The 22,133-nt window shown below is 63.7% G+C and overlaps 4 protein-coding genes across 8 annotated transcripts; 2 read left to right on the top strand and 2 right to left on the bottom strand.

Annotated features, from left to right (window-relative positions):
• Positions 1-1,363: 1,363 nt before the first annotated feature.
• On the bottom strand, positions 1,364-4,124 carry LOC133627902 (hepatic lectin-like). The gene is made up of 6 exons (XM_062015344.1): positions 4,082-4,124; positions 3,266-3,427; positions 2,879-2,953; positions 2,412-2,563; positions 1,910-2,022; positions 1,364-1,674 (listed from the first exon to the last, which is right to left on the bottom strand). Exons 1-6 carry the CDS (start codon positions 4,122-4,124, stop codon positions 1,539-1,541), a joined length of 681 nt encoding a protein of 226 aa, XP_061871328.1. The 3' UTR covers positions 1,364-1,538.
• Positions 4,125-5,608: 1,484 nt separating this feature from the next.
• On the bottom strand, positions 5,609-9,101 carry FBXL12 (F-box and leucine rich repeat protein 12). Of its 4 annotated transcripts, none has more exons than XM_062015636.1 (4): positions 9,082-9,101; positions 7,992-8,205; positions 7,816-7,888; positions 5,609-6,891 (listed from the first exon to the last, which is right to left on the bottom strand). In XM_062015636.1, exons 2-4 carry the CDS (start codon positions 8,201-8,203, stop codon positions 6,133-6,135), a joined length of 1,044 nt encoding a protein of 347 aa, XP_061871620.1. In that variant the 5' UTR covers positions 8,204-8,205; positions 9,082-9,101; the 3' UTR covers positions 5,609-6,132. The 4 variants fall into 4 exon arrangements, with proteins under 4 accessions (XP_061871620.1, XP_061871618.1, XP_061871619.1 ...); XM_062015634.1 differs by lacking the exon at positions 9,082-9,101 and adding an exon at positions 9,021-9,063; XM_062015635.1 differs by lacking the exon at positions 9,082-9,101 and adding an exon at positions 8,339-8,980.
• UBL5 (ubiquitin like 5) lies at positions 9,096-10,677 on the top strand. 2 transcript variants are annotated; one of them, XM_062015639.1, is made up of 5 exons: positions 9,096-9,175; positions 9,268-9,329; positions 10,059-10,142; positions 10,226-10,263; positions 10,443-10,677. In XM_062015639.1, exons 2-5 carry the CDS (start codon positions 9,274-9,276, stop codon positions 10,484-10,486), a joined length of 222 nt encoding a protein of 73 aa, XP_061871623.1. In that variant the 5' UTR covers positions 9,096-9,175; positions 9,268-9,273; the 3' UTR covers positions 10,487-10,677. The 2 variants fall into 2 exon arrangements, with proteins under 2 accessions (XP_061871623.1, XP_061871622.1); XM_062015638.1 differs by having other exon boundaries at positions 9,116-9,171.
• Positions 10,678-10,861: 184 nt separating this feature from the next.
• PIN1 (peptidylprolyl cis/trans isomerase, NIMA-interacting 1) lies at positions 10,862-19,029 on the top strand. Its single transcript, XM_062015637.1, has 4 exons — positions 10,862-11,091; positions 12,037-12,234; positions 15,558-15,668; positions 17,995-19,029. Exons 1-4 carry the CDS (start codon positions 11,034-11,036, stop codon positions 18,102-18,104), a joined length of 477 nt encoding a protein of 158 aa, XP_061871621.1. The 5' UTR covers positions 10,862-11,033; the 3' UTR covers positions 18,105-19,029.
• Positions 19,030-22,133: the final 3,104 nt, after the last annotated feature.

Here is a 22,133-nt window from a genome sequence, read left to right on the forward strand (position 1 = left end):
GGCTGCGGCCGCGGAGCTCCCCCTCCCGCCCCGTCTCGTCTCGTCCTGTCGGGATACGGTGTCCCCGCGTCGCCGCTGCGGGTGTCTCTGCCCACGGACACCCGCGTCCGTGTGCCCCCTCCCCTCCCCTCCCCTCCCCTCCCACCACCCCACGGAGCGTCCCCCGGCCGGTCGGTTCCCGGGCGCCGCGTCCCCTCCCGCCCCGTCCACGCTCGGGCACTTACCGGGACAACGATACCGGCGACGGTACCGGCAGGGAAGGGAACGGGGCGCGACTGTGCGCGGGGCAGAACGCGCAGCCCCCGCCCGTGTCCGCGCCCGCGCCCGTGAGCGCCGCCGCCGCCCCCCGCCTCCCCCGGGAGCGCGCCTGAGCCGGGAGCGCGGCGGGGGCCCCACGGTGGCTGGGACCCCCCCCAACCCACCCCACACCCCGCATCCCTGTCCAAACACTCCCCCCCTTTTCCCCGTTCCCCCCGGGGAGGGGGGTCGGCGCCGGCAGAGCCCGAAGAGGCCGCAGCCGGGGGGGTGTCCCGGGGGGTCCCGGCCCCGAGCTGCGAGGCGGGGAGTGGATTCATCTCACCCCCCTTGCAGTGTGCACACGCACGTGGCCGTGGCTTGGCCTCAAACCCGCGTGGGGAGCTCGAGGTTGGCCCGACCTGCCCCCACAGGAGATTGTTTTTGGGGGGGGGTCTTTTTGAAGGATGGAAAACGGGGGAGAGGCCGATTCCTGCGGGGACCCGCAGCTCAGGGACACCCTCGGTGACCGAAGCGATGCAGAACCGAACCACGGCTGAGTTTCGTGTAATTTCGGGCCGTTTCGTCGTGTGGGATCCGAATTGAAACCACGACCAAAAAAAAGGGGAAAAGTTATGGAAATGATGGGAGGCTTTTTCTCCTCTCGGTAGGAAAACCCAACCAAACCTCCTTCCCAGCTCCGGAGCCGCCTTTGGAGCCGTCCCGCGGCTGCGTGACCCGCATCCTCTGCTCCCTGCGGGGACTGGAGGCAGGAGGAGGGGGCACGGGCACAGGAGGAGGGGGCACGGGCAGCCCCGAGCTCGGGCAGATGCCCACGGGCAGAGGGGCTGCTCTCGGAGCCACAGACCCACCAGCAGCACCAAACCCCTGTAGGAGCAGGAAGGAGGCACCGAATCCTCTGGGACGCGGCTCTGGCTCTGCTGTGCTCCATCCAATCCTCCTCTCCCCGCTGCTACCGCGGCAGATGGCCTCATCCTGCTCCCGGCACAGCAAATCTGCCCCGTTTGTGCCCGTCCCGCACCGCTCCCGCAGCCCAGGCTCGCCCCCAAGCCCTGCACACACGCCCAGAGACACAGAAGCTTCGTTAACCAGAGCGATAATCGTCCTTTATTGAGCTGAGCTCCCCACGGAGAGCCCAGATTCCTGCCTGGATTGCTTAGAACCGTCCAGATCCAGCGCTGCTCTTCCTCGGGACAGCCCGGTGGGGATGGGGAAACGGGGGAAAGTATAAATTAGGGAGGGAAAAGGGAGGTTTTGGGGTGCCAGAGCATGGGCCGCGGGGCTCAGCGGGGCAGAGGCTTCTGGCAGATGTAATAACACTTGAAGGTGCAGTGGACGTCGTTCCACTCCCCAGACACCCACACGTGGGCACAGTCTTCGTTGCTGCCGCTGTTGTTGGGTTCTCCCTCCTTCCAAAATCTGGGCAGAAGAGTCATAAGGGGTTGAGAGAGGGAAGAGGAGGGAGGAGGAGGAGGGTCAGAGGGAAGCGAGGGCACGAAGCTGAGGGGAGCAGCTGGGGCAAGGGCAGGGATTGCCTGAATCTGCCTGGGTTTAGATGGGTCGAGACGCTGATTCTTGGCTCTGCAGCTCGTGTGGGTGCCTGACCCCAGGGGCAAGGGCAAACAGCCGCTGTTTTGGGGCGATGGGCACTCACGTGAAGGTGGTTTTGTAGTCGGTCCCGTCCACCCATTCCCATTCCCCCTCCGCGTTCTCATCCGTGAGCCCGATCCAGAAACGCTCGTTCCTTGTCCTGAACGTGACAAAATTCTGCAGCGGGGAGAAGGATCAGGCGGGGGGGGAAAAAAGCACCGGGAAGAGGCTCCTGGATCCAGCGGGCTCGGGGCAGCCTCAGCTGGAGGAGCCGCAGCAGCTTCAGCTCCCCCTCGGCTGGGGGAGCAGGATGGGTGCTGGTGCTACGTCTGAGCATCCCGCAGCCGTTCCGAGGGAAGCCTTGGGGGGAGGCAGAGCGGGTCCTGCCTGCTCTCTGCTGGCTGATGCAAAGGATAACAGGCACCCGCTCCGCGCTGCCCAGGTCGGGACGTGCAGGGCGGCAGCGGGAGGGGGGTACCGGGACAAGGGGGTTCTGCGGGGGCCGGGGGCAGCGGGCAGGGCTCGGGGCCAGGCTGGGGCTGTCCCCCTGGACACGGGCTCGTTACCTGCTTGGCGTGGCTGTCGATGACGGCCAGGTGTGAGTGCATCTCCTCGCACCGAGCCTTCGCCTCGTGCCAGCTCGTTCTGCTCAGGGAGAAGTAGTAGCATTTCCCACCGAAGTATTCCCACTCCCTGGAGCTGGGGCCGCAGGGAAACACTGAGGAAAGGCAGACGGGGTTGTGGAGCTGCTCCTCGCCGGGCTCACCCCAGCCAGAGGGTTTTCCCAGCGCCAAAACTCGTGTGGTGGTGTGGCCCTGGAGCTTGCTGTAGGTTGGATTCGCCACGAGAGCAGCAACTCACCCCCCTGCCCCCAAAAACGGTTCTTTGGGAAACAGCAAAGTGTCTGCTGCTGGCAGAGCAGCAAAGCCAGCCAGGGATGGATGCAGCCACTGGGCAAAGCGACCCACAGCAGCTTGGGGAGGCTTCAGAGGGAAAGCAAAGCTCGTGGCTTTGGGCAGCAGCCAGGACTTACAGAGAATGTCCCTGTCAGAAAAGTTGTGCTTCTGGTCCTTGCTCACTTCGTTGAGTTTAGAAGAAATGGCTGAAACTGTGAAGAGAGAGACAAGAGAGACGCCGGGCTGTGGGTGGTGCTGCCCTCCCGTGCCCGCCAGCACCTCGCCACAGGGACACGGTTTGACTTTTGCAGCAGCCTCCAGGGCAAAAGAACATCCCAGGCAACGTGAAATCGTGGCTCGTGGCTTGGACCGGGCAGTGCCGGCGGCGCAGACAGGCTGGGATCTCCTCTGGGCACTCTGCCTGGTGGCATTAGCACCTACAGAGCCCTCCCATGTGGGTGTGAGCTCAGACCTGACGCATCTCTCAGCCCTACCCTTTAATTAGCTTAAAGGTGACCCGGTACCTCTGGAGAGCGACACAGCAAACAGGACGATGATGAGCAGGAAGGAGAGCGCCAGGAGCAAGTAGATGGTGAGGAAGGATCTCAGCCTCTGGGTGAAGTTTCTGTCTTTAGAAGAACAACAAACGAGATGTGAAGTTGCTGCCCTGGTGTCACCGGGGTTTGCTCACAGCTCCTCTGGTTCCATTTATAGAAGGGTTAATAAATAACCTGAGTGTTTGCCACAGGAGCCCAGGTTTGGAGGAGGGTTCCTGCTCTGCCTGTGGCTTTCAGCCCCCCCAGAGCAGTGAGCTCACAGCGCAGGGGGCTGCTGCTGGAGCCAAAAGTCGGGGCAGGTGGGTTCAGGGACCACAGCAGCAAAATGAGAAGGAGTTAGGAGTTTACACCACGTGTGATGTGTTTTGAACCCCCCCCCCCAGCTGCCTTGGAACCCTTTTCAAAAGGGAAAGCTCCAGGGAAAGCCTCGTTTTCCTCCAGTCTGGGACATTTCTGAGGCTGAACCCTCTCTGATGTTGCTGTCTGGGCTCCACCAGCTTCACACCACCACAGGAGCTTCATCCCCACACCTGCAGCAACGTCCCTCTCCCTCATCTTCCACCCAAACCTCCCCCCAAACTCCTCAGGGTGGGATTCCCCCCACCCCAACCCATCAACCCCATTAGAGCTGAGCTGCATCAGAGGGGAAGGGCAGGGACCTTTCCCTCCCTCAGAATCTAAGCACGGTGGCAAAGGCCAGTCCTACAAGCTCCAGGCTCTTTGCTCCTGCCCCATCTCCTCGAGGTGGAAGGTGCTGGAAGGGCTGATGGGCTGAGGCTTTACCTCCAAACACCTGCAGGTCATCCTGGAGATGTTCCTCATCCATCCTGCTGAGCTGGGGCTGGGGCTGAAGCTTCAGACCCAGCCAGCAGAAGCTTTTTCCCACCAGGGTTTGTGGAGCAGAGACCTTTGAGGGATGCTCAAGCCCAGGGGTTATACTTTAACCAGCGTGTTCTCGGGACGTGTCACCTCGGTTTGGCCTCTCAGAAGCAACACTCTGGAGCGTGGCCACTTCCAACAGGTCAAGCTTGGCCTGGAGGCTTTTCCTCCAGCTACAGCTGGGTGCCCTTTGCCATCCCTTTGGGAACACAGAAGGGACAAACCCTCGTGTTCCTGAAGGTGTTTCCTCCAGAGGTAAGAGACAGGGCTGGGAAGGAGCAGCTCTGGACGGGAGGAAACTGCCTCTGAGGGTTGGGCTGACCCTGAGTCTCTTACCCTGTGCCTTTGAAGAGGTTGGGCTGGGCTGTGCTGCTGTGCACACAGCTGGAAGGTGAGCTTAGGGGGGGAAAAAGCATCCAGGTTAAAGGAAACTCGATGGAAAACCAGCCCCAGAGGGGAATCCTCACCCTTGGAGATGCCCCATAGCTGTGGGGCTGGGGGACAGGGCTTACTGGGGGAGCTGGAAGCTTCAAGTCCTTCCCCAACCTTAATGATGCTGCGAATTGGGGATTTAGGAGCTCTCAGGGTCGGGAAGAGCCCTCAGGGAGCTGCAGGCAGCGTGTGAGCTGCTGTTCTAGTGGGGCAGGCACACAGCAGACCCTTCAAAACGACCCTCTCAGTCCTTCACTCCCTTCTTTGCCTGTGACCATCTGCTTTCCCAGCCCCTCCTCCCCCTCCCACCCTCCCCTCAGCCCCCTCTGCACCGTGGCACCTTCCAACTGCTGCTTTATCTTCACTCTGAGCCCAGGGAGTGCTGGGACAGAGAGAGCTTCAAGCTTTAATAACAACTAATGACTCTGGGCCCGTGATGAACACATCAGGCTGGTGATGGAGCCAAGAGCCTTGGGCTGGCTGCCAAGGCAGCGCTGGGAGCGTTTCACTCCCCTTTATTTGCCCCAAAGAGATGGGGAGTGGGGAGAGAAACGAGGGCAGGGGATTTCATCACGAGTCACTGCCATCCAGGGCTGCCTGAGCCACTGGCTCGTTGCATAAGCTCAAGGGGAGGCAGAGTGAGGGGGGAAAAGAGCCCTGAAGAGGCTGGGGGAGAGGCTGATCCTGTGCTCAGCCTCCTGGGAAGGGGGAAACCCCCCCCCACAGGTCACAACCCCCTTGGTCTGCATCAGGGAGGAGGCAAAGAACGACAGAGAGCCCCTCAGGGAAGGGATGTGTGGTGGGTCTGGGACTTGGGGGCGTTTGAGCTCTTTATCTCCCTGTGTTGTGGAAGGGAGAAGCTTTGCAGGGCCTGGAGGGGGATTAAACACAGGGGTGAACCCGTGGGACTGCTGTGGCCCCATCCCAGGGCAGCAGCAGCAGAAGCCACATGCTCTCTCCTCACAGGCACGGGCTCACCCACAGCACCACACGTTTCCCTTTAGGAAAAGCCATTTATTATTCAATACCCACAACTTTTTGTGTCACCCTCATCCCTCCCTCCCTGGGCTGGCTCCAGGGCCTGAGCACAGCCACGAGGCTCAGGGGGGTTCTGCTGCCAGAGGGGGAGGAAGAGGAGGATAAAAGCTGATGAGGAAGCACAACAAAAGCAAAGGCAACACTTGTGGCTCTTGGGGGTGTGGGGGAAACCATTCCCAAGAATAACTTCCAAGTGGGTCTGGAGGGAAGGAGAAGGGGGATGGAGAAGGGAGGTGAGATGCTGCACTCAACCCTGGCTGCCTGGGACAGTGGCACCCGAGCTCTGAGCCGGGGTGAGGGGGGGTTCCACCCCCAGGCAGGGTCTGCAACGGGCCGGGGGGCGCTGGGAGCTGGGTGTTGACCGAGCTTTGTGCTCTGGGCTCTGTCTCTCAGTGGCTGGTTTGGCCTGAAGAGAAACCCAGTGCCCAAACCCCCCCCTGCAGGCAAAGGGGAGCCCCCAGGAGAGGAGCAGCCGAGCTCCCGCCTCACGCTGCGTGTGAGACGCTGCACAGGGGGAAAGCCGCCCGCAGCGTGTCCAGGACGCCGTCGCTCACGCCGTCCCCCGCCAGGCCGAGGCGCCGCAGCCGCGGCAGCGCGTGGCACACGGCCAGCAGCGAGCCCGGGGGCAGCCGTGGGCTCAGCGCCAGCCGCAGCTCCCGCAGCTCCCGCAGCGCGGCCACCGAGGCCAGGCCGTGCGCCGTCACCGCGGCGGCGCCGCCGATGTCCAGGTGCCGCAGCCGCGGGAGCCGCGAGACGGCGGCGATGGCGGCGTCGCCCAGGGGGCAGCGGCTCAGGCGCAGCCGCTCCAGGCCCCGCAGGTGAGGAGCTGCTCGTGTCACCCCCTCGTCCGTCAGCCTGTAGGTCCCCGCCAGGCTCAGGCTGCTCAGGGGGCTGTGGCAGGACGCGGCCAGCAGGTGCCGGTCCGAGAACGCCGGCACGTCCGACAGCTCGAGGCGCCGCAGCCGCGCGGGGCCGCGGAACCACGCGGCCGGGATCTCGCATCTCTGCAGCTCCAGAGTCCGCAGGGTCGGGGGCAGCGAGGCGAAAGGGACCTTCCTGAGGTCGGCTTCGCTCAGCCACAGGCTGCTGAGGAAGGGGCAGCTCCGAGCCAGCGCGGCCGCCAGAGCCGGGGACAGCAGCGGCGGGAGGCGGCTGCCGGAGCACAGAGACCCCCGGAGCCGGAGCCCCCGCGCGGGCGGCAGCAGCGGCCCCCGAGCCAGCGCCCACAGAGCCCGGGGGGTCAGCTGAGGGGGGCAGAGAGAGAGAGGAGAGGGGGCGGGGTCTGGTGCTGCCCAGGGATGGGGGGATTCACCCACCCGGCCTCGGGTCCTTGCACACAGTGAGGGGAACTCCCACAGCTCCCCAAATGCATCCCCCTGCCCTTAGTGGGGTGATTTCCCCCCATCAATCCCATCCCATCCCACCCCATTCATCCCATCCCATCCCATTCATCCCATCCCATCCCATCCCACCCCATTCATCCCATCCCATCCCATCCCACCCCATTCATCCCATCCCATCCCATCCCATTCATCCCATCCCATCCCATCCCACCCCATTCATCCCATCCCATCCCATCCCACCCCATTCATCCCATCCCATCCCATCCCATCCCATCCCATCCCACCCCATTCATCCCATCCCATCCCATCCCATCCCATCCCATCCCACCCCATTCATCCCATCCCATCCCATCCCATTCATCCCATCCCATCCCATCCCATCCCACCCCATTCATCCCATCCCATCCCATCCCATCCCATTCATCCCATCCCATCCCATCCCATCCCACCCCATTCATCCCATCCCATCCCATCCCATCCCATCCCATCCCACCCCATTCATCCCATCCCATCCACCCCATCCCATCCCATCCCATCCCATCCCATCCCATCCCATTCATCCCATCCCATCCCATCCCACCCCACCCCATCCCATCCCATTCATCCCATCCCATCCCATCCCATTCATCCCATCCCATCCCATTCATCCCATCCCATCCCATCCCACCCCACCCCATCCCATCCCATTCATCCCATCCCATCCCATCCCATTCATCCCATCCCATCCCATCCCATTCATCCCATCCCATCCCACCCCATCCCATCCCATCCCATCCCATCCCCTGCCCTCAGTGGGGTGATTCCCACCCTCTGCCCGTTCCGTACCCTCTCCTCACTCAGATCCACGTGTCTCCAGACCTCCCTGTCCCGCGCCAGCCGCCGCCAGCGCCGGGACACCCTGCGGGGAGAGGGGAGAGGCTCAGACCCCGCGGGTCGGGGGAGGCTGGAGGGTGCAGGGTCGGGTCAGGGCAGGGTCGTGCAGGGTCGTGCCGGGGTCGCACCGGGCCGCTCGCAGCCGGTCCCTCGGCGATAGCAGCGCCAGGATCCGCAGCAGCACCGTGTCTGGCAGCACCATGTCAGACAGCACCGACGGCTCCGTGTCCTGCAGCCCTGTGTCCCGCAGCACCGTGTCCGGCATCACCGTGTCCCACAGCACCAAGTCCGGCAGCACCGACGGCTCCGCATCCCGCAGCACCGTGTCCGTGTCCCGCATCCCTGTGTCCCGCAGCATCGACAGCTCCGTGTCCTGCATCCCCGTGTCCCGCATCCCCGTGTCCCGCATCCCCGTGTCCCACATCCCTCTGTCCCGCAGCCCCGCACCCCGCAGCGCCGCAGCAGCACCCCGCACCTCGCAGCCCGGTGTCCCGCAGCCCCGTGTCCGCACCGTGTCCCGCAGCGCCGCCTCAGCACCCTGTCCGCGCCCCGCAGCGCCGTGTCCCGCACCCCGCACCCCGCAGCACCGCCTCAGCACCCTGTCCGCGCCCCGCAGCGCCGTGTCCCGCAGCGCCGTGTCCGTGTCCGCACCCCGCAGCGCCGCCTCAGCACCCTGTCCGTGTCCCGCACCCCGCAGCCCCGCACCCCGCAGCCCCGCAGCTCGCAGCGCCGTGTCCCGCAGCGCCGTGTCCCGCACCCCGCAGCGCCGCCTCAGCACCCTGTCCGCGCCCCGCAGCGCCGTGTCCCGCACCCCGCACCCCGCAGCGCCGCCTCAGCACCCTGTCCGCGCCCCGCAGCGCCGTGTCCGTGTCCGCACCCCGCGGCGCCGCCTCAGCACCCTGTCCGTGTCCCGCACCCCGCAGCCCCGCAGCTCGCAGCGCCGTGTCCCGCAGCGCCGTGTCCCGCACCCCGCAGCGCCGCCTCAGCACCCTGTCCGCGCCCCGCAGCGCCGTGTCCCGCACCCCGCACCCCGCAGCGCCGCCTCAGCACCCTGTCCGCGCCCCGCAGCGCCGTGTCCGTGTCCGCACCCCGCGGCGCCGCCTCAGCACCCTGTCCGTGTCCCGCACCCCGCAGCCCCGCACCCCGCAGCCCCGCACCTCGCAGCGCCGTGTCCCGCACCCCGTGTCCCGCACCCCGCAGCCCTGTGCCCCGCCGCACCGCCCCGCCCGCCTCCATCTTTGCGGCCGCGTCACTTCCGGTTCCGGAGCGCTCGCGGTTTGTCTGGTCGGGACGCGCCTGGGCACACGGGTGGGTGAGTCCCCGTCCGCGCCCCTCGTCCCTCGCTCCCGGGGGGTCTCCTCTGTGCCCCCCGAGCCCCGGCGCTCACCCCCCCTCCCCCTGCAGCCAGCCATGATCGAAGTCGTGTGCAACGACCGTCTGGGCAAGAAGGTGCGTGTGAAATGCAAGTACCCGCAGCTACGGGCCCGGGGGGCTGGGGCTCGGGGATGGGGGCTCAGGGCAGGGCCTGGGGACTCGGGGGGGGTCTGGGGGCTCCGGGAGGGTCTGGGGGGCTCGGGGATGAGGGATGGGGGGCTCGGGGCAGGGCCCGGGGGCTCGGGAGGGTTTGGGGGCTCGGGGATGGGGGATGGGCGGCGGGGCAGGGTCTGGGGGCTCGGGGATGGGGGCTGGGGGATAGTCTGGGGGGCTCAGGGGGGGTCTGAGGAGCTCAGGGATGGGCGGCTCAGGGCAGGGCCTGGGGGCTCGGGGATGGATCTGGGGGCTCGGGGAGGGTCTGAGGGGCTCGGGGGGGTTTGGGGGGCTCGGGGATGAGGGATGGGGGGCTCGGGGGGGTTTGAGGGGCTCGGGGATGGGGGATAGGGGCTCAGGGCAGGGCCTGGGGGCTCGGGGCAGGGCCTGGGGGCTCAGGGAGGGTTTGGGGGGCTCGGGGAGGGTCTGGGGGTTCGGGGATGGGGGATGGGGGGCTCAGGGCAGGGCCTGGGGGCTCGGGGATGGGGGCTCGGGGGGGGGTCTGGGGGGCTCGGGGATGGGGGGCTCGGGGATGGGGGGCTCGGGGATGGGGGTTTGGGGGCTCGGGGATGGGGGATGGGGCTCGGGGAGGGTCTGGGGGCTCGGGGATGGGGGGCTCGGGGAGGGCCCCCGCCGCGGTCCGTTGGGTTCCTTAACGGCCGCGCCAGCACCGAGGATTCCATCCGCGACCTGAAGAAGCTGATCGCGGCGCAGACCGGCACCCGCTGGGACAAGATCGTGCTCAAGAAGTGGTGAGTGGGGGCGCCGCGGGGCTGGGGGTCCCGACCACCCCCTCCCCCTCCCCCTCCCGCCCCGTCTGACCCCCTGCCCACAGGTACACCATCTTCAAGGACCACGTCACTCTGGGCGACTGTATCCTGCTCCTGCCAGCGGCTGTTGTTGGTGGGGGGTTGTTGGTGGTGGGGGGGTTGTTGGGGGGGGGTTGTTGGGGGGGGGTTGTTGGGGGGGTTTGGGGGTGTTTTTTGGGGGGAGGGGGCTTCGGATTCACTCCCCTTTTCACCCCCCCCCCCCCCCTTAACTCCCATCTCCAGATGAGATCCACGACGGCATGAACCTGGAGCTCTATTACCAGTAACAGCCGCCGCAGCCGTTGCTGCCCCCCCCCCGCCCCCCGATGCCCCCCGTGGGACCCCCCCCAATTCCCCTTTACCCTCCCCCTCCTCTCCCCCTCCTCAGTGTATCTGAGCTGGAGCCACGTAGAGGCTCCGACCCTGCTGTTGCAGCCCTGGAGTGTTGAATTGGTTTCTAATAAACGTGTTTCTGGAGGCTGGGGCGTTGTGCGGCTCCTTGCGGGGGGCGCACAGGGAAATTGGGGCGGTGGTCGCAACCATCGCGTTCCTGCGTGTTTTGTCCCCCGCCAGCCGCCGTCGCGCTCCTGCGTCACGTGAGAAAGTGAAAACAACACGTCGCGTCGCTTCCGGCTTCAATGCGGCTCCGCGCCCGCAGAGCGCTTGAAGGACGGGGCGGCTCCGCCAATCAGCGTGCGGGGTCGGGGGGGCGCCGCTTTCCCTGCAGCCAATAGGAACGGGGAATTGGGCGCGTTGCTCCCGCCCCCTCCTCCCGCTGGGCCAATAGGAGGCGCGGACGGGCGGCGGGGGCAGGAGGCGCGGCTGAGGGGAAAGATGGCGGAGGAGGAGAAGCTGCCGCCGGGCTGGGAGAAGCGGATGAGCCGCAGCTCCGGTACGAGCCGGGGCCGGGGAGCGGCCCGGGGGCGCGGGGGGAGCTGAGGGAGCGGCCGGGGAGGCGGCGGGAGCGGCGGCGGGTGGGGCAGCGCGGGCCCGGCCCGGCCTGGGCCGAGGTGATGGGGGGGGGGGGGGCGGGTCTGAGGGGCCTGAGCGCGGCGAGAAGCGATCGGAGCCCCCCGAGGCTCATCGCGGGGAGGGAAGGCGATGGGGGGGCAGGAAGAGTGTGCTCAGGCCAAAGATGGGGCCTCTGCAGCCCCTGGGTTGTCAGGAGGCGCTCAGCGGGGAGCCTCGGCACTGGCGCTGCTGGGGAAGGGGGGGCTTGGCTCTGGCCGTGTCAGGGAGCGGGGGGTCTCTGCTGTGTGGGGCTGGGATTTCTGGAGCTGATGGGGTGGCTGTGGCCAAGCACTGGCAGGAACCCAGCCCTGTGTGTCCTGGGGCTTGGGAGGCTCGTTCTGGGGCTCCAAAAGCTGATTTGGGGCTTGGGAGGCTCGTTCTGTGGCTCCAAAAGCTGATTTGGGGGTTGAGTGGTTGATTCTGGGGCTCCAAAAGCTGATTTTGGGGTTGAGTAGTTGATTCTGGGGCTCAAAATGCTGATTTGGGGGCTGAGTGGTTGATTCTGGGGCTCCAAAAGCCGATTTTGGGGCTGAGTGGTTGATTCTGGGGCTCCAAAAGCTGATTTTGGGGTTGGGAGGTTGATTTTGGGGCTCAAAATGCTGATTTGGGGGCTGAGTGGTTGATTCTGGGGCTCCAAAAGCTGATTTTGGGGTTGAGAGGTTGATTCTGGGGCTCTAAGAGATGATTCTGGGGCTCCCAAAGCTGCTTCTGAGAGGCACGAGGCCATTCTGGGGCTCGAGAAGCTGCTCCTGGGCGCCCAGAGCAGGTCGTGTGGGGTCTGTGAGGAGCTGCGGTGACCCCCGGCCCCTCTCTCCGCCCTCCCCAGGCCGCGTTTATTACTTCAACCACATCACCAACGCCAGTCAGTGGGAGCGACCGAGCGGCGGCAGGAACGGCCCCGGCGAGCCCAGCCGCGTTCGCTGCTCCCACCTGCTGGTCAAACACAACCAGTCCCGCAGACCCTCGTCCTGGAGGCAGGAGAAGATCACCAGGACCAAAGACGAGGCTCTGGAGCTTATAAATGGCAAGTAAATAAACAGGAGAGGGAGAGATGATGCTGTTGGAGGGGGGGGAAAGGATCTTTCAGGGCAGAATCAACCTCCCTGGGGGGTCAGGGAGTGGCTGGAGCCCAAGGGGTTGGAACTTGGACTTTCCTGGTGCTCAGCCCCTCAGAGGAGGGATTCTGCTGTGGGGAGCCCAAGGCAGGTCCCAGCCCACGTGTCTCTCCCCCTCCCTGGTTGTGTTTCTGAGCTCCCAGGGGGGTGTGGTTTGTGTTTTCCTTTGTAAATGTGTATTTCTTTCACCTCCAATTAAGAAATAAAACCATTTGAAGCTGAAAACAAACGTTCTTCAACCATTTCTTTGGACTTGATGCCACCTAAGCCCTTGCCCTGAGCAGCAGCTGAGTCCTCCCCAGCCTCTGCTTGAAGTCAGGTCGCTGTTTGGGGTCACCCCGTGGGGCTCAGGCTATTTCCCCCTCTACCAGGTGCTGCTGAAGGCTCTGCATCTGCTCTGAAGGTTCTTCCAGACCCTCTCTGATGTCTAGAACCCCGTTTTCCAGCTGGATGCTGCTCCTGATCTTAACCCAGAGCTTCTTGTGTCAGCTGCTGGCTGAGGTGTGATTCCTGCCCCGTGCTGAGCTCTGAGTGAGAGCCCTGCTCCTCACCCTGGCATCACCACAGCGTGGGAGCCCTGCTCCTCAGCAGCCTGCTTGCATGTAGGTCACCCCTTCTGCTGCTCCCAGCCTGTGCTCTTCACCTCCAGCTCATCTCTGAGCGTGGCTTTGTGGCACTGGGCAGTGTCCCAGCTCAGCTCCTGGCTCTGCCATTTACCCCCCAGCACACCAAGGCCTCAGCTTCAGCTTTCTCTTGCTTTAAAAGCCACTCTGGAGTTATTTCTCACCCCATCTTTGTGCCTCCCCTTCCTGCTGCAGCTCTCTGCAGGTGTTTCTCTTCCTTTCTTGCCTTTGTAAAGGTGTGTGAGAGCTTGGACCTTGCTGGTTCTGATCCTCCTCCCTTCCCCCTCCAGCTCCTCCTTGGCACATTCTCACCTCTCTTTCCTCTTGCAGGATTCATCCCAAAGCTCAGCCCTGGGACACTTCCCTTCCCCAACAAGTCCCCATTTCAGCACAGCCCTCTTCCTTGCTCTCTTTGCCCTCCCCCTTCACTCATCTTCCCCCACACCTGGGGGTTTTGCAGGGGGAGGTTCATTAAAAGCCAGGCAGTGCCTCAGCTGCTGCATTTCTCCTGAGCAACCCAGGTCAGCTGGGTGGGGGAAAAGGCTCCTGGGTCCCACCCCACACAGCCCAGGCTGCAGGTTGATTGTTGTGGCAGAGGTGGCTCCAAACACCCAGCTGTTTCCCTCCTCAGGTGCATTTTGCTCTTGGGTTGGTCTCCAGCAGAAAACCAGGAGCTTTTCATAACTAGACCCTGTGTTGGTGTGTCAAACTGAGCCCAAGCTTTGCTCTGCACCCACAGGGAGCCCTTTCAAACCCCCACTGGAAGCAGGACCAGGCAGTTTGTGCTCTGAGTGCCCACAGCCTGGCTGCTTTATTGCTCAGAGCTGTGGCTGCTGGTGTGAGGTGTGACAAGTGCTGGGGATGGGCAGCTCTGGCCACTCACATCCCCCCTCCTGGTGTGTCTTTTAGCATGAGCTCTGTTCCATCAGTAGCACACTGTCTGTGCTCCAGCACCTCTCTTTAACCAGCTGCTTTCATCCCTAAAACACATCAATAACCCCTTTTTTCCCCTCCCTCCTCTTTCTAATGCTGGTTGTGCCAGAGGTTTGAGGCTGCAGGGGGTGGGGTGGATGTGAGTCAGCTCATGGGGGTTTATGCTCAGGCACTTTAGGGGTGGAGGGAGCTGTCTGTGAGCTTATACCCAGGAGCCCTGCTTGATACCCAACAAAATGAAGCCATCCTACCCCCAGAGGTGCTCAGTCTCCCCTCCCCATCTCTTTTGGCAGCTTTCTCTCCTGGCTGGAGGAGGAAACCTCCCTGTCCTGGAGCTTTAGTGGCAGCTGATGAGGGGGAAAATGAGCTGGAAGGGTAGAAGAGTTAACCTGGAGACTTACAGTGCCTCTGTTTTGGTCTGGCCAGTGTTAAGCTGCTGTGGAGGAGCTCATTCGAGAGCTGAGGGGATGCTTTTCCCTTCACTGCTGGAGAACAACCTCCTCCACTCATGGAAGGGTGTTTTCCTCCCTCCCTCCCTGCCTGCTGCCCTCCCAGGTGTGGGCAAAGGGAGGCAGCAAAAACAGGCTGGAGGATGCTCATTCCCTCATCCTGCACCAGGGCATCCTGACACATAGAAGCATTCCAGCTCCAAGGGGGCTTTAAGATCCAGTCCCAGCCCACAGAGCCTGGCTCTGGCATCGTGTGTGTCATCCTTTATTTAGGGGCTGAGAAGAGCCTCAGCCCAGCTCTCTGTGCTTTGGGGGCTTTGCCTGGGGAGCTGCAGGGGCTCTGTGCATGTGGGAGAGACCTGCAGCAGGGAGCCAGGAGGGCTGGCAGCTTGCAGAGGGGAAGGGGAGCAACATTTACCTCCAGATCTTTCCTTGCAAGGAAATGAGCTGCTCCTCAGTGCTCCTCCCTGCAGGTGGGAGGCTGCTTGGGTCAGAAGTGGAAGGCTCTGTGTTCCCCAGGGAGCTCCTGAGGAGAGAAGGGCTTGAGAATGAGGGCAAAAAACCCCTTGTGTGGCACGAGCTGAGGTGGATTTGGGCTGCTGTGGGTTGGCACATGGAGGTGGGGACCCCTGGGAGCTGCTCAGATGTCCCAGGGATGGAGGAGAGGGGAGGCTGGGGTTGAATTTCATGTGCATGTGGTGCACAGAGTGGCAGGAGCCAGGCTGCTCCTCCAGCTCCCACACCAGCACGTTTCTGGGGCTAAAGTGTGCCTTGGTGAGAGGTGGCACCGGGCTGGGAGGATTCCCCCAGGCAAAGCAGAGCTCTGGCTTCACACTGAGCACACTTCAGTGACCTTTGCAAGAGCTGCCCTCAATAATTCACTGCTCAGGGATTCCTCCTGCTGGGGTGAGATCAGCAGCTCCTTCCTGAGCCCTCTCACACATTCCTGTGCTTCAGGGCTTGTGCTGGGCAGCCTCAGCTTGGTTCAGGGGGTTGAATGGATGTGCTGAGCTGCCAGGGTGGCCAGGCAGAAGCCTCCCAGCCCGTGGGGCTGTGAGGGAAGCTCAGGTCTGGCTCTGTGTCCATCCAGGAGGTCCCAAAGCCTCAAGGGGTGTTTGTGCCCTTCTTGCCATGAGGTGGGAGCTTAAGCTGAGGTTCTGAGGTGGGAAGGGGGTTCCCCCCTCTTAGTTTCCCCCTCCCTGACCGAGTTCTTCCCTCCATTTCCAGGCTACATCCAGAAGATCAAATCAGGAGAGGAGGAATTTGAGTCTCTGGCTTCCCAGTTCAGCGACTGCAGCTCTGCCAAAGCAGGAGGGGACCTGGGAGTGTTTGGAAGGGGTGAGTGGGGTGATGCCCATCTCCCCAGGGGGATTTCATGCACCCCACTGCTGGGGGCAGTGAGGGTGGCTGAGGGGCCTGCTCTGGGGGAGATGGAGCTCGGTGCCCAGGGCTGAGCCCAGGCAGAGGGGCCATGCTGAGCAAACACCCCGGGGTCAAACTGGGGCTCTCCCCCTGGAAAAGGCTTTTTGCCAGCTGCCCTGAGGGGAAATGCAGCTGCAGAGCTGTGAGCAGGGAGGAAGAGGGGTCAGTCCTGCCAAGGCCATGCCAGGGAAGGGTCTGGCCACACTCACCTTCACTCCTAAAGTGCAGGAGCAAGAACGATTTGCAGCCCACTGGGAATGAAGGGAGAGGTTTCCTCACAGGCTGGGGGCTCAGGGCAGGGAGCAAAGAGCTCCCTCCTCACTGGGAGTGGCTGGTGTGGCAGGAAGAGCCTCTGGGATGGGGAAAGCACAACCCTGGAGCCTCCTGTGCTTGGCTTTAGCTGCTGCTGCTTGCAGTAGTCGCCAGGAGGAGGAGGGAGGTGGAAAGCAGTGCTGTGGTGGGCACAGCTGCAGCATCCAAAGGAGGAACCAGGAGCTTTTTATAGCCAAAAGCTCTTCAATATTTCATTCCAAGAAGGTCAGGAAAGGCTCCTGCTGGCTCTGCTGCTGCTGAGGTGACTGTGCAGGGGTCAGTGCTCAGCCTCCTCCAGCCTGAGCCCCCAAATTCCCTCAGCATCTCCTCACAGCACTTGTGCCCCAGCCCCTTCCCCAGCTCCAGCCCCTTCCCCAGCTCCAGCCCCTTCCCCAGCTCCAGCCCCTTCCATGTCCCTCCCACGCGAAGCATTAACCCCGAAGTGCTGCATCTGCTCCGGTGGCTTCTCTCACCGCGCTCTTCGGAGACGGATGCAGAGAGATCTCACGTGTGGGTGGGTTTATTTCTCCTCCTGGCTGCAGCAAAACCCGTCAGGAGCTGCTGCAAGAGGCGGCTCCCACTAGATGGCACCGGCGCCCTTCGTGGTGCCCAAGCCCCGGAGCTCTCACTCCACCCCCTTCCCTTTTCAGCCCCTTTGGGCTCTGGTTTGGGGCTGGTGTTGGGGTTTTTCCCTCCCTTTTCCCGGGCTGCAGATGTAACCCGTTGGAAGGCTGAGCCCCGGTTGCTCCGGAGCTGAAGTGATTCAAACCATTTCCACTTGTCTCCCTGAGAGCTCTCAACAAGCCAGAGGCTGCTTACCTCAGCTGAGGGCAAGCTGTGGCTCCTGGGGGAGAACAACTCCCCCTCCCTCGAAGGAAAAGGCAGATCAGAGCAACGGTGGCTTTGCAGGCAGAGCTGGGTGAGCTGCTCACCCCTCCTGCAGCACTGCTGGGGCACCACGGGCTCGGGGCCACTTCAGCCACAAAGCACCAGGGTGTGGAGCTGAGGGAAGGGTGTGGAGCTGAAGGAGGGGTATGGAGCTGAGGGAAGGGTGTGGAGCTGAAGGGTATGGAGCTGAAGGAGGGGTATGGAGCTGAGGGAAGGGTGTGGAGCTGAAGGGTATGGAGCTGAGGGAAGGGTATGGAGCTGAGGGAAGGGTATGGAGCTGAGGGAAGGGTGTGGAGCTGAGGGAAGGGTATGGAGCTGAGGGAAGGGTATGGAGCTGAAGGAGGGGTATGGAGCTGAGGGAAGGGTGTGGAGCTGAGGGAAGGGTGTGGAGCTGAGGGAAGGGTGTGGAGCTGAAGGGTATGGAGCTGAGGGAGGGGTATGGAGCTGAGGGAAGGGTGTGGAGCTGAGGGAAGGGTATGGAGCTGAAAGAGGGGTGTGGAGCTGAAGGGTATGGAGCTGGAGCCCTGGCTGATGCTGAGAGGGAGGAGCTGGGCTCCATCTCACTGCCTTGCTTGGAGGAGGGGTGGAGGGCTGGGGCTGACACACAGGTTCTGGAGGTGCTGCTGGCTGGGGGTGATGTGTTTTGGGGTGGGGGAGCTTGGGAAGCTCCTGCAGCCACCTCCTAAGGGGCTGCAGAGCTCAGAGACAGCAACCTGCAGGAGGTTTGGGTTGGGATTGCTCCCCCTCCCTCGGTTCTGCTGCTCGGAGCCGGGCTGGGTGTGCGCCGCTGGGGCCGCTGCAGAGCTCGTTCCTCTCCGTGCAGCAGCTCCCCCTGTGCCGGTGCCTTCGGGCGCCCGGAGCTGCGGCCACGAGCTGATGAAAACAAACACCCCCCTGCCCCTGCAAGCTGCTAATTGGGGCTTTTGTTGTTTGCTCTGGCCGCTGGGGGAGGGACCCGCGGGGGGAGGGACCTGCGGGCCTGGCTGGGCTTTTAATCCGGCTCTGTGTGTCTGTGTGTCTGTGTGTGTTTTGGTCCCCGCAGGTCAGATGCAGAAGCCGTTCGAAGACGCCTCCTTCGCTCTGAGGGCCGGAGAGATGAGCGGCCCCGTGTTCACAGAGTCAGGGATCCACATCATCCTGCGCACGGAGTGAAGTGCCTTGTGCCGGGGGAGGGGGAGGGACGGGAAAGCGACAACCCAGAGCCGAGCCCAAACCTGCTCCAGCCCCCGCCCTCCCCCCCTCCCCTCCCCCGGAGCTCCGCGGCCAGGTTCCACCCCTTTGACTCGCTCTCAGCCCCCGGCGCCGTGTGGCCCCTCCGGAGCCTCGGCAGCTGCCCCGGGCTGCGTGAGGACGCGTCCCCCGGCGCTGAGCCGGGCTCGGGGTCACCCTGCAGCGCTTCCCCAGAGCTGAGCCGGGCTCGGGGTCACCCTGCAGCGCTTCCCCGGAGCTGAGCCGGGCTCGGGGTCACCCTGCAGCGCTTCCCCGGCGCTGAGCCGGGCTCGGGGTCACCCTGCAGCGCTTCCCCGGCGCTGAGCCGGGCTCGGGGTCACCCTGCAGCGCTTCCCCGGAGCTGAGCCGGGCTCGGGGTCACCCTGCAGCGCTTCCCCGGCGCTGAGCCGGGCTCGGGGTCACCCTGCAGCGCTTCCCCCACCCCCAGCCGCTAGAGTATTTATTGCCGGGGCCGGTTTGGGAACTGGTGCTAGGACGGGATCCCCCCTCCCTGCCTCTCCCCCGAGGCCTCTGCATGTTTGTTTCAGCCCCTCTGCAGGAGGAAGGAGCCTTTGGCTGGCACAGCCCTGGCTCTGCAGAGCCGCTGCCCGGCAGCCACCCAGAGCCCAGCCCTCGGCTCTGCCCGTCCCGCCCCGCCCCCGAGCCTCAGCCCTCCCTCGCTGCTCCCAGCTCTCGCACTCGCAGATGCCGTTTGGTTCTGAGCACGGAGAGAGGGGAGAGGGGCTGGTGAAGCCCCAGAGCAGGCAGGAGCCGGCCTGAGCTGTGCCACGGGCCCGGCCTCGCTCCGCTGTGCTGCCCCGCAGGGCCGGGCTCTCAGTGGGGTGTGTGTGGGGGGAGGGATCACTTTAGGGAGGCTGTTTGGGGTGGGTTTGGGGGGAGGGTTTCTTTTTCTTTCCCCTCACCTTCCTCTCCATGCACCTGTGGTTTGAGCCCCTCAGTTGTTGTCTCCCAGCTGCGTTTGCTTCCCTTGAGCCAGAGGGACAGGGGGGTGAAGGCTGGAAGCCCCCAGGCACAGAGCAGCTGTGTAGTTCCAGTTGAAGCAGAAAATAAAGCCCTGTCCTGTGAAACTCGCCCAGGTTTGGTGCTTCCTCCTCCCCTGGCTGCAGCCAGCTCCTGGCTTCCCTCAGGACAAGCTGGAAGCCTCTGGCTCGAGCCCAGCAGTGGCTGTGTGCTGGCAACAAGCAGCTTCCCCACCTTTGAAAGCTCGAGGTGAATATTCCTCCTTCCCTTCTGGTGCTGTGTGTGTCCAGCTGCTGCTGGAGCCCTGCAGCCAGGGCTGAGCCTGTGTGTGTTCATGGCTGCTCCCCAGGCTGGGGGCTGAAAGGGGCTGTTCCAGGGGGACTCCTCAGCATGAGGACTTGGGGGTCTTTCCCCCTCAACACTCCCAGCTTTGCCTGGGCAAAGGCAGCAGCTCTGTGTGTCCCTGCAGCCAGCAAAGCTGGGAGCCTTGGCCCGTGGCTCTGCTCTGGCAGGTTGGCTGAGGGTTGGTTTCCATGGGCACACACCCACCTCGAGCAGCCCACCCCACGTGGAGGAGACACCCAGTGCAGGGTGACAAGTGGGTGAGAACTTCAGGGGGGGATAAAAGTGCCTCAGAGAAGTCTGTGGCTCAGGGAAGTGGGAGCCAAGGTGAGTGGAGGCAGAGGGGGGTGTGAGCACGGCCTGGGAAGCAGCAGCAGCCCAGGGCTGCAGAGCCTTTGCTCTCCACGGGACAAGGGGGGGAGAAGCACCCTCTGAGCACAGTGGAAGGTGGATGAGGTGGCTGTGGCCATGAGAAGGTGAAGGGTGAGTGCTCAGGGGAGGGTTCAGGTGTTGCCACAGCTCTGGCATCAGGTGCCTCAGGATTTGGGTTCAGCTCTGCCCAAAGAGCCACCAAAGCAGCCCCAGCCCCGTTTGTCACAAGCAGCAGCTGCTTTGGGCTCCTGCCCATCCCCTGGGGCACAGGCAGGGCTGGGATTCGGGTCCCTCCCTGCCTGGGGCACGGAGCTGCAGCTCTGTCTGACCCCATCCCTGGCTCCAGCCTCCCTCTGCTCTGCCCTGGGGAGGCCTCAGCTGGGGTCCTGTGCCCAGTGCTGGGCTCCCCCAGCTCCAGACACACAGGGAAGGGCTGGAGAGAGGCCAGGGAGGCTGTGGAGGCTCCTCAGGAGGTTCCCAACCCCCCCTGGACACATCCCTGAGCCCCCTGAGCCAGGGGCAGCTGCTTTAGGGCTGGGTGAGCTCTGCAGGTCCCTTCCAGCCCCAGCACGCTGTGACTGTGCAGAGCTGAGCTGGGAGGCTGCTGCCCGCACCTCTAGGTGTAGCTGGTGAGCTGTTGTACCAAACCCAAAGCAGCCGCATCCCCTCCCCTCCCCTCGCTCCCGCAGGACGGTGCTGCGCTGCCTCCCCGCCTGGCATCAGCCCACGGAGCGGCTTTTGCGTCCACGGCTCTGCAAACGGATCCTGCATCGGATCGGCTGCTGCGGCTGATTCGCCGTGTTTACCTCGCCACGGTTCATTACCGGGGCTGGGAGACGATGCTGGGGCTGGAGCCTCCAGCTCTGCCCCTCCGTGACCTTCGCTGCTAATTAAAGGCACTCTTAAATGAGAGCCGTGGCTGGAAGGGGCTGAGCTGCTGCAGCCCAGGGGCGTGGGGAGGGAAGCCATGGGTGGTCTGCAGGAGGTTTCCCCCCGGGGATGGATTTGAGGAGGGGGATTCTCTCAGCTGGGGCCAGATTCCTCCAGGCATCAGCCCAGCCCTGTGAGCAGCCCCTGAGCTCAGCACCGTTCATTCATCCCCACCAGCACCAGCAGGTTTTTGGGTGTTTGTTGCCCTGAAAGAGCTCCAGGAACATTGAAATGTGACCAGCTCTGGTGGCCTTTGTTTCAGGCTGCTCCTGCTCCTCCTCCCTGGGTTTCACTCTGGCTCATGGGCCAGCAGCCCCTGGCCCTCAGAAGCTCCCCAGGGGTGGTTTGGCCAGACTCTGTTCTTGCTGGGTCAGGAAGCTTGGCAACTTTGCTTGTCGTGTCTGTAGCCACCCTCAGAGCCTCCCTCAGGGTGCTGACACCAGGGGAGGTGCTCAGCTGCTGGGGGAGCTCTGGGGCTCCCAAACCAGCGTCTCTGGGGCTGCTTCAGCCCTTTTCCCTCCCCATGCTCCCGGCTCTGTGCTGCCTCTGCAGCCGTCTCGCTGTAATTTACTTACATCCTTTAGTGGCTGAGCCCTGCTTTGCCTCCCCTCAGCCTCATAATCCTGTTAACTCCTTCCCACGGGGCTCAGTTCCAGCCCCCTGCTCTGCTGGGGGATCCTGCACTTGGGCTGCAGCACCTGGCCAGAGGAAGGGTGGGGAGGTGGAGTTAACACAGACAGAGCCCCCAGGAAGGGATGAGGAGATGGTATTGATCCACAACCCCCCCAGAGGGATGGGGAGGTGATGTTAATGCAGAAAAAGCCCCCAGAAGTGTGGGAGAATGGTGTTAATATACAAATATCCCTCCAAAGGGGATGGGGAGATGGTGTTAAGCCACAGAAGCCCCCCAGAGAGGGTGGGGAGATGGAATTCACACACAGACTCCCCCCCAGATGATCGTTTCAGCCTCCTTTAACGAGGTGAGACGCAAATGAAGCTGGTGGGTGGGGGTGAGGGGGTGACAGAAGTGGCATCTCTTGAGCAGAGGGACCCAGGAGCTGCTCATCCCCTGCAGCCCCCAGCCCTGGAGCCCCTGCTGATGCTCAGCTGCATCCTGAGGCCCTGTGGTCTCCATGGCAACCCCCTGAGCATCCCTCCTGCTGCTGCTGCTGCCTCCCCTGCCTGTGCTCAGGGGTGCTGAGCAGCTTTCTGGACGTGCCCAGACCTTTGCCCATTGTTTGCACACACCCATCTCTCCTGGGTTTCTGTGTCAGTCACAGACATTCAGTTCTGTGTCCTGTGCAGCTCAGGGGGAGCCTCTGGGGAGGGGGCTGGGGGCATTTTGGG

Source organism: Colius striatus, chromosome 26 (assembly GCF_028858725.1).
Source record: "Colius striatus isolate bColStr4 chromosome 26, bColStr4.1.hap1, whole genome shotgun sequence".
NCBI lineage: Eukaryota > Metazoa > Chordata > Aves > Coliiformes > Coliidae > Colius > Colius striatus.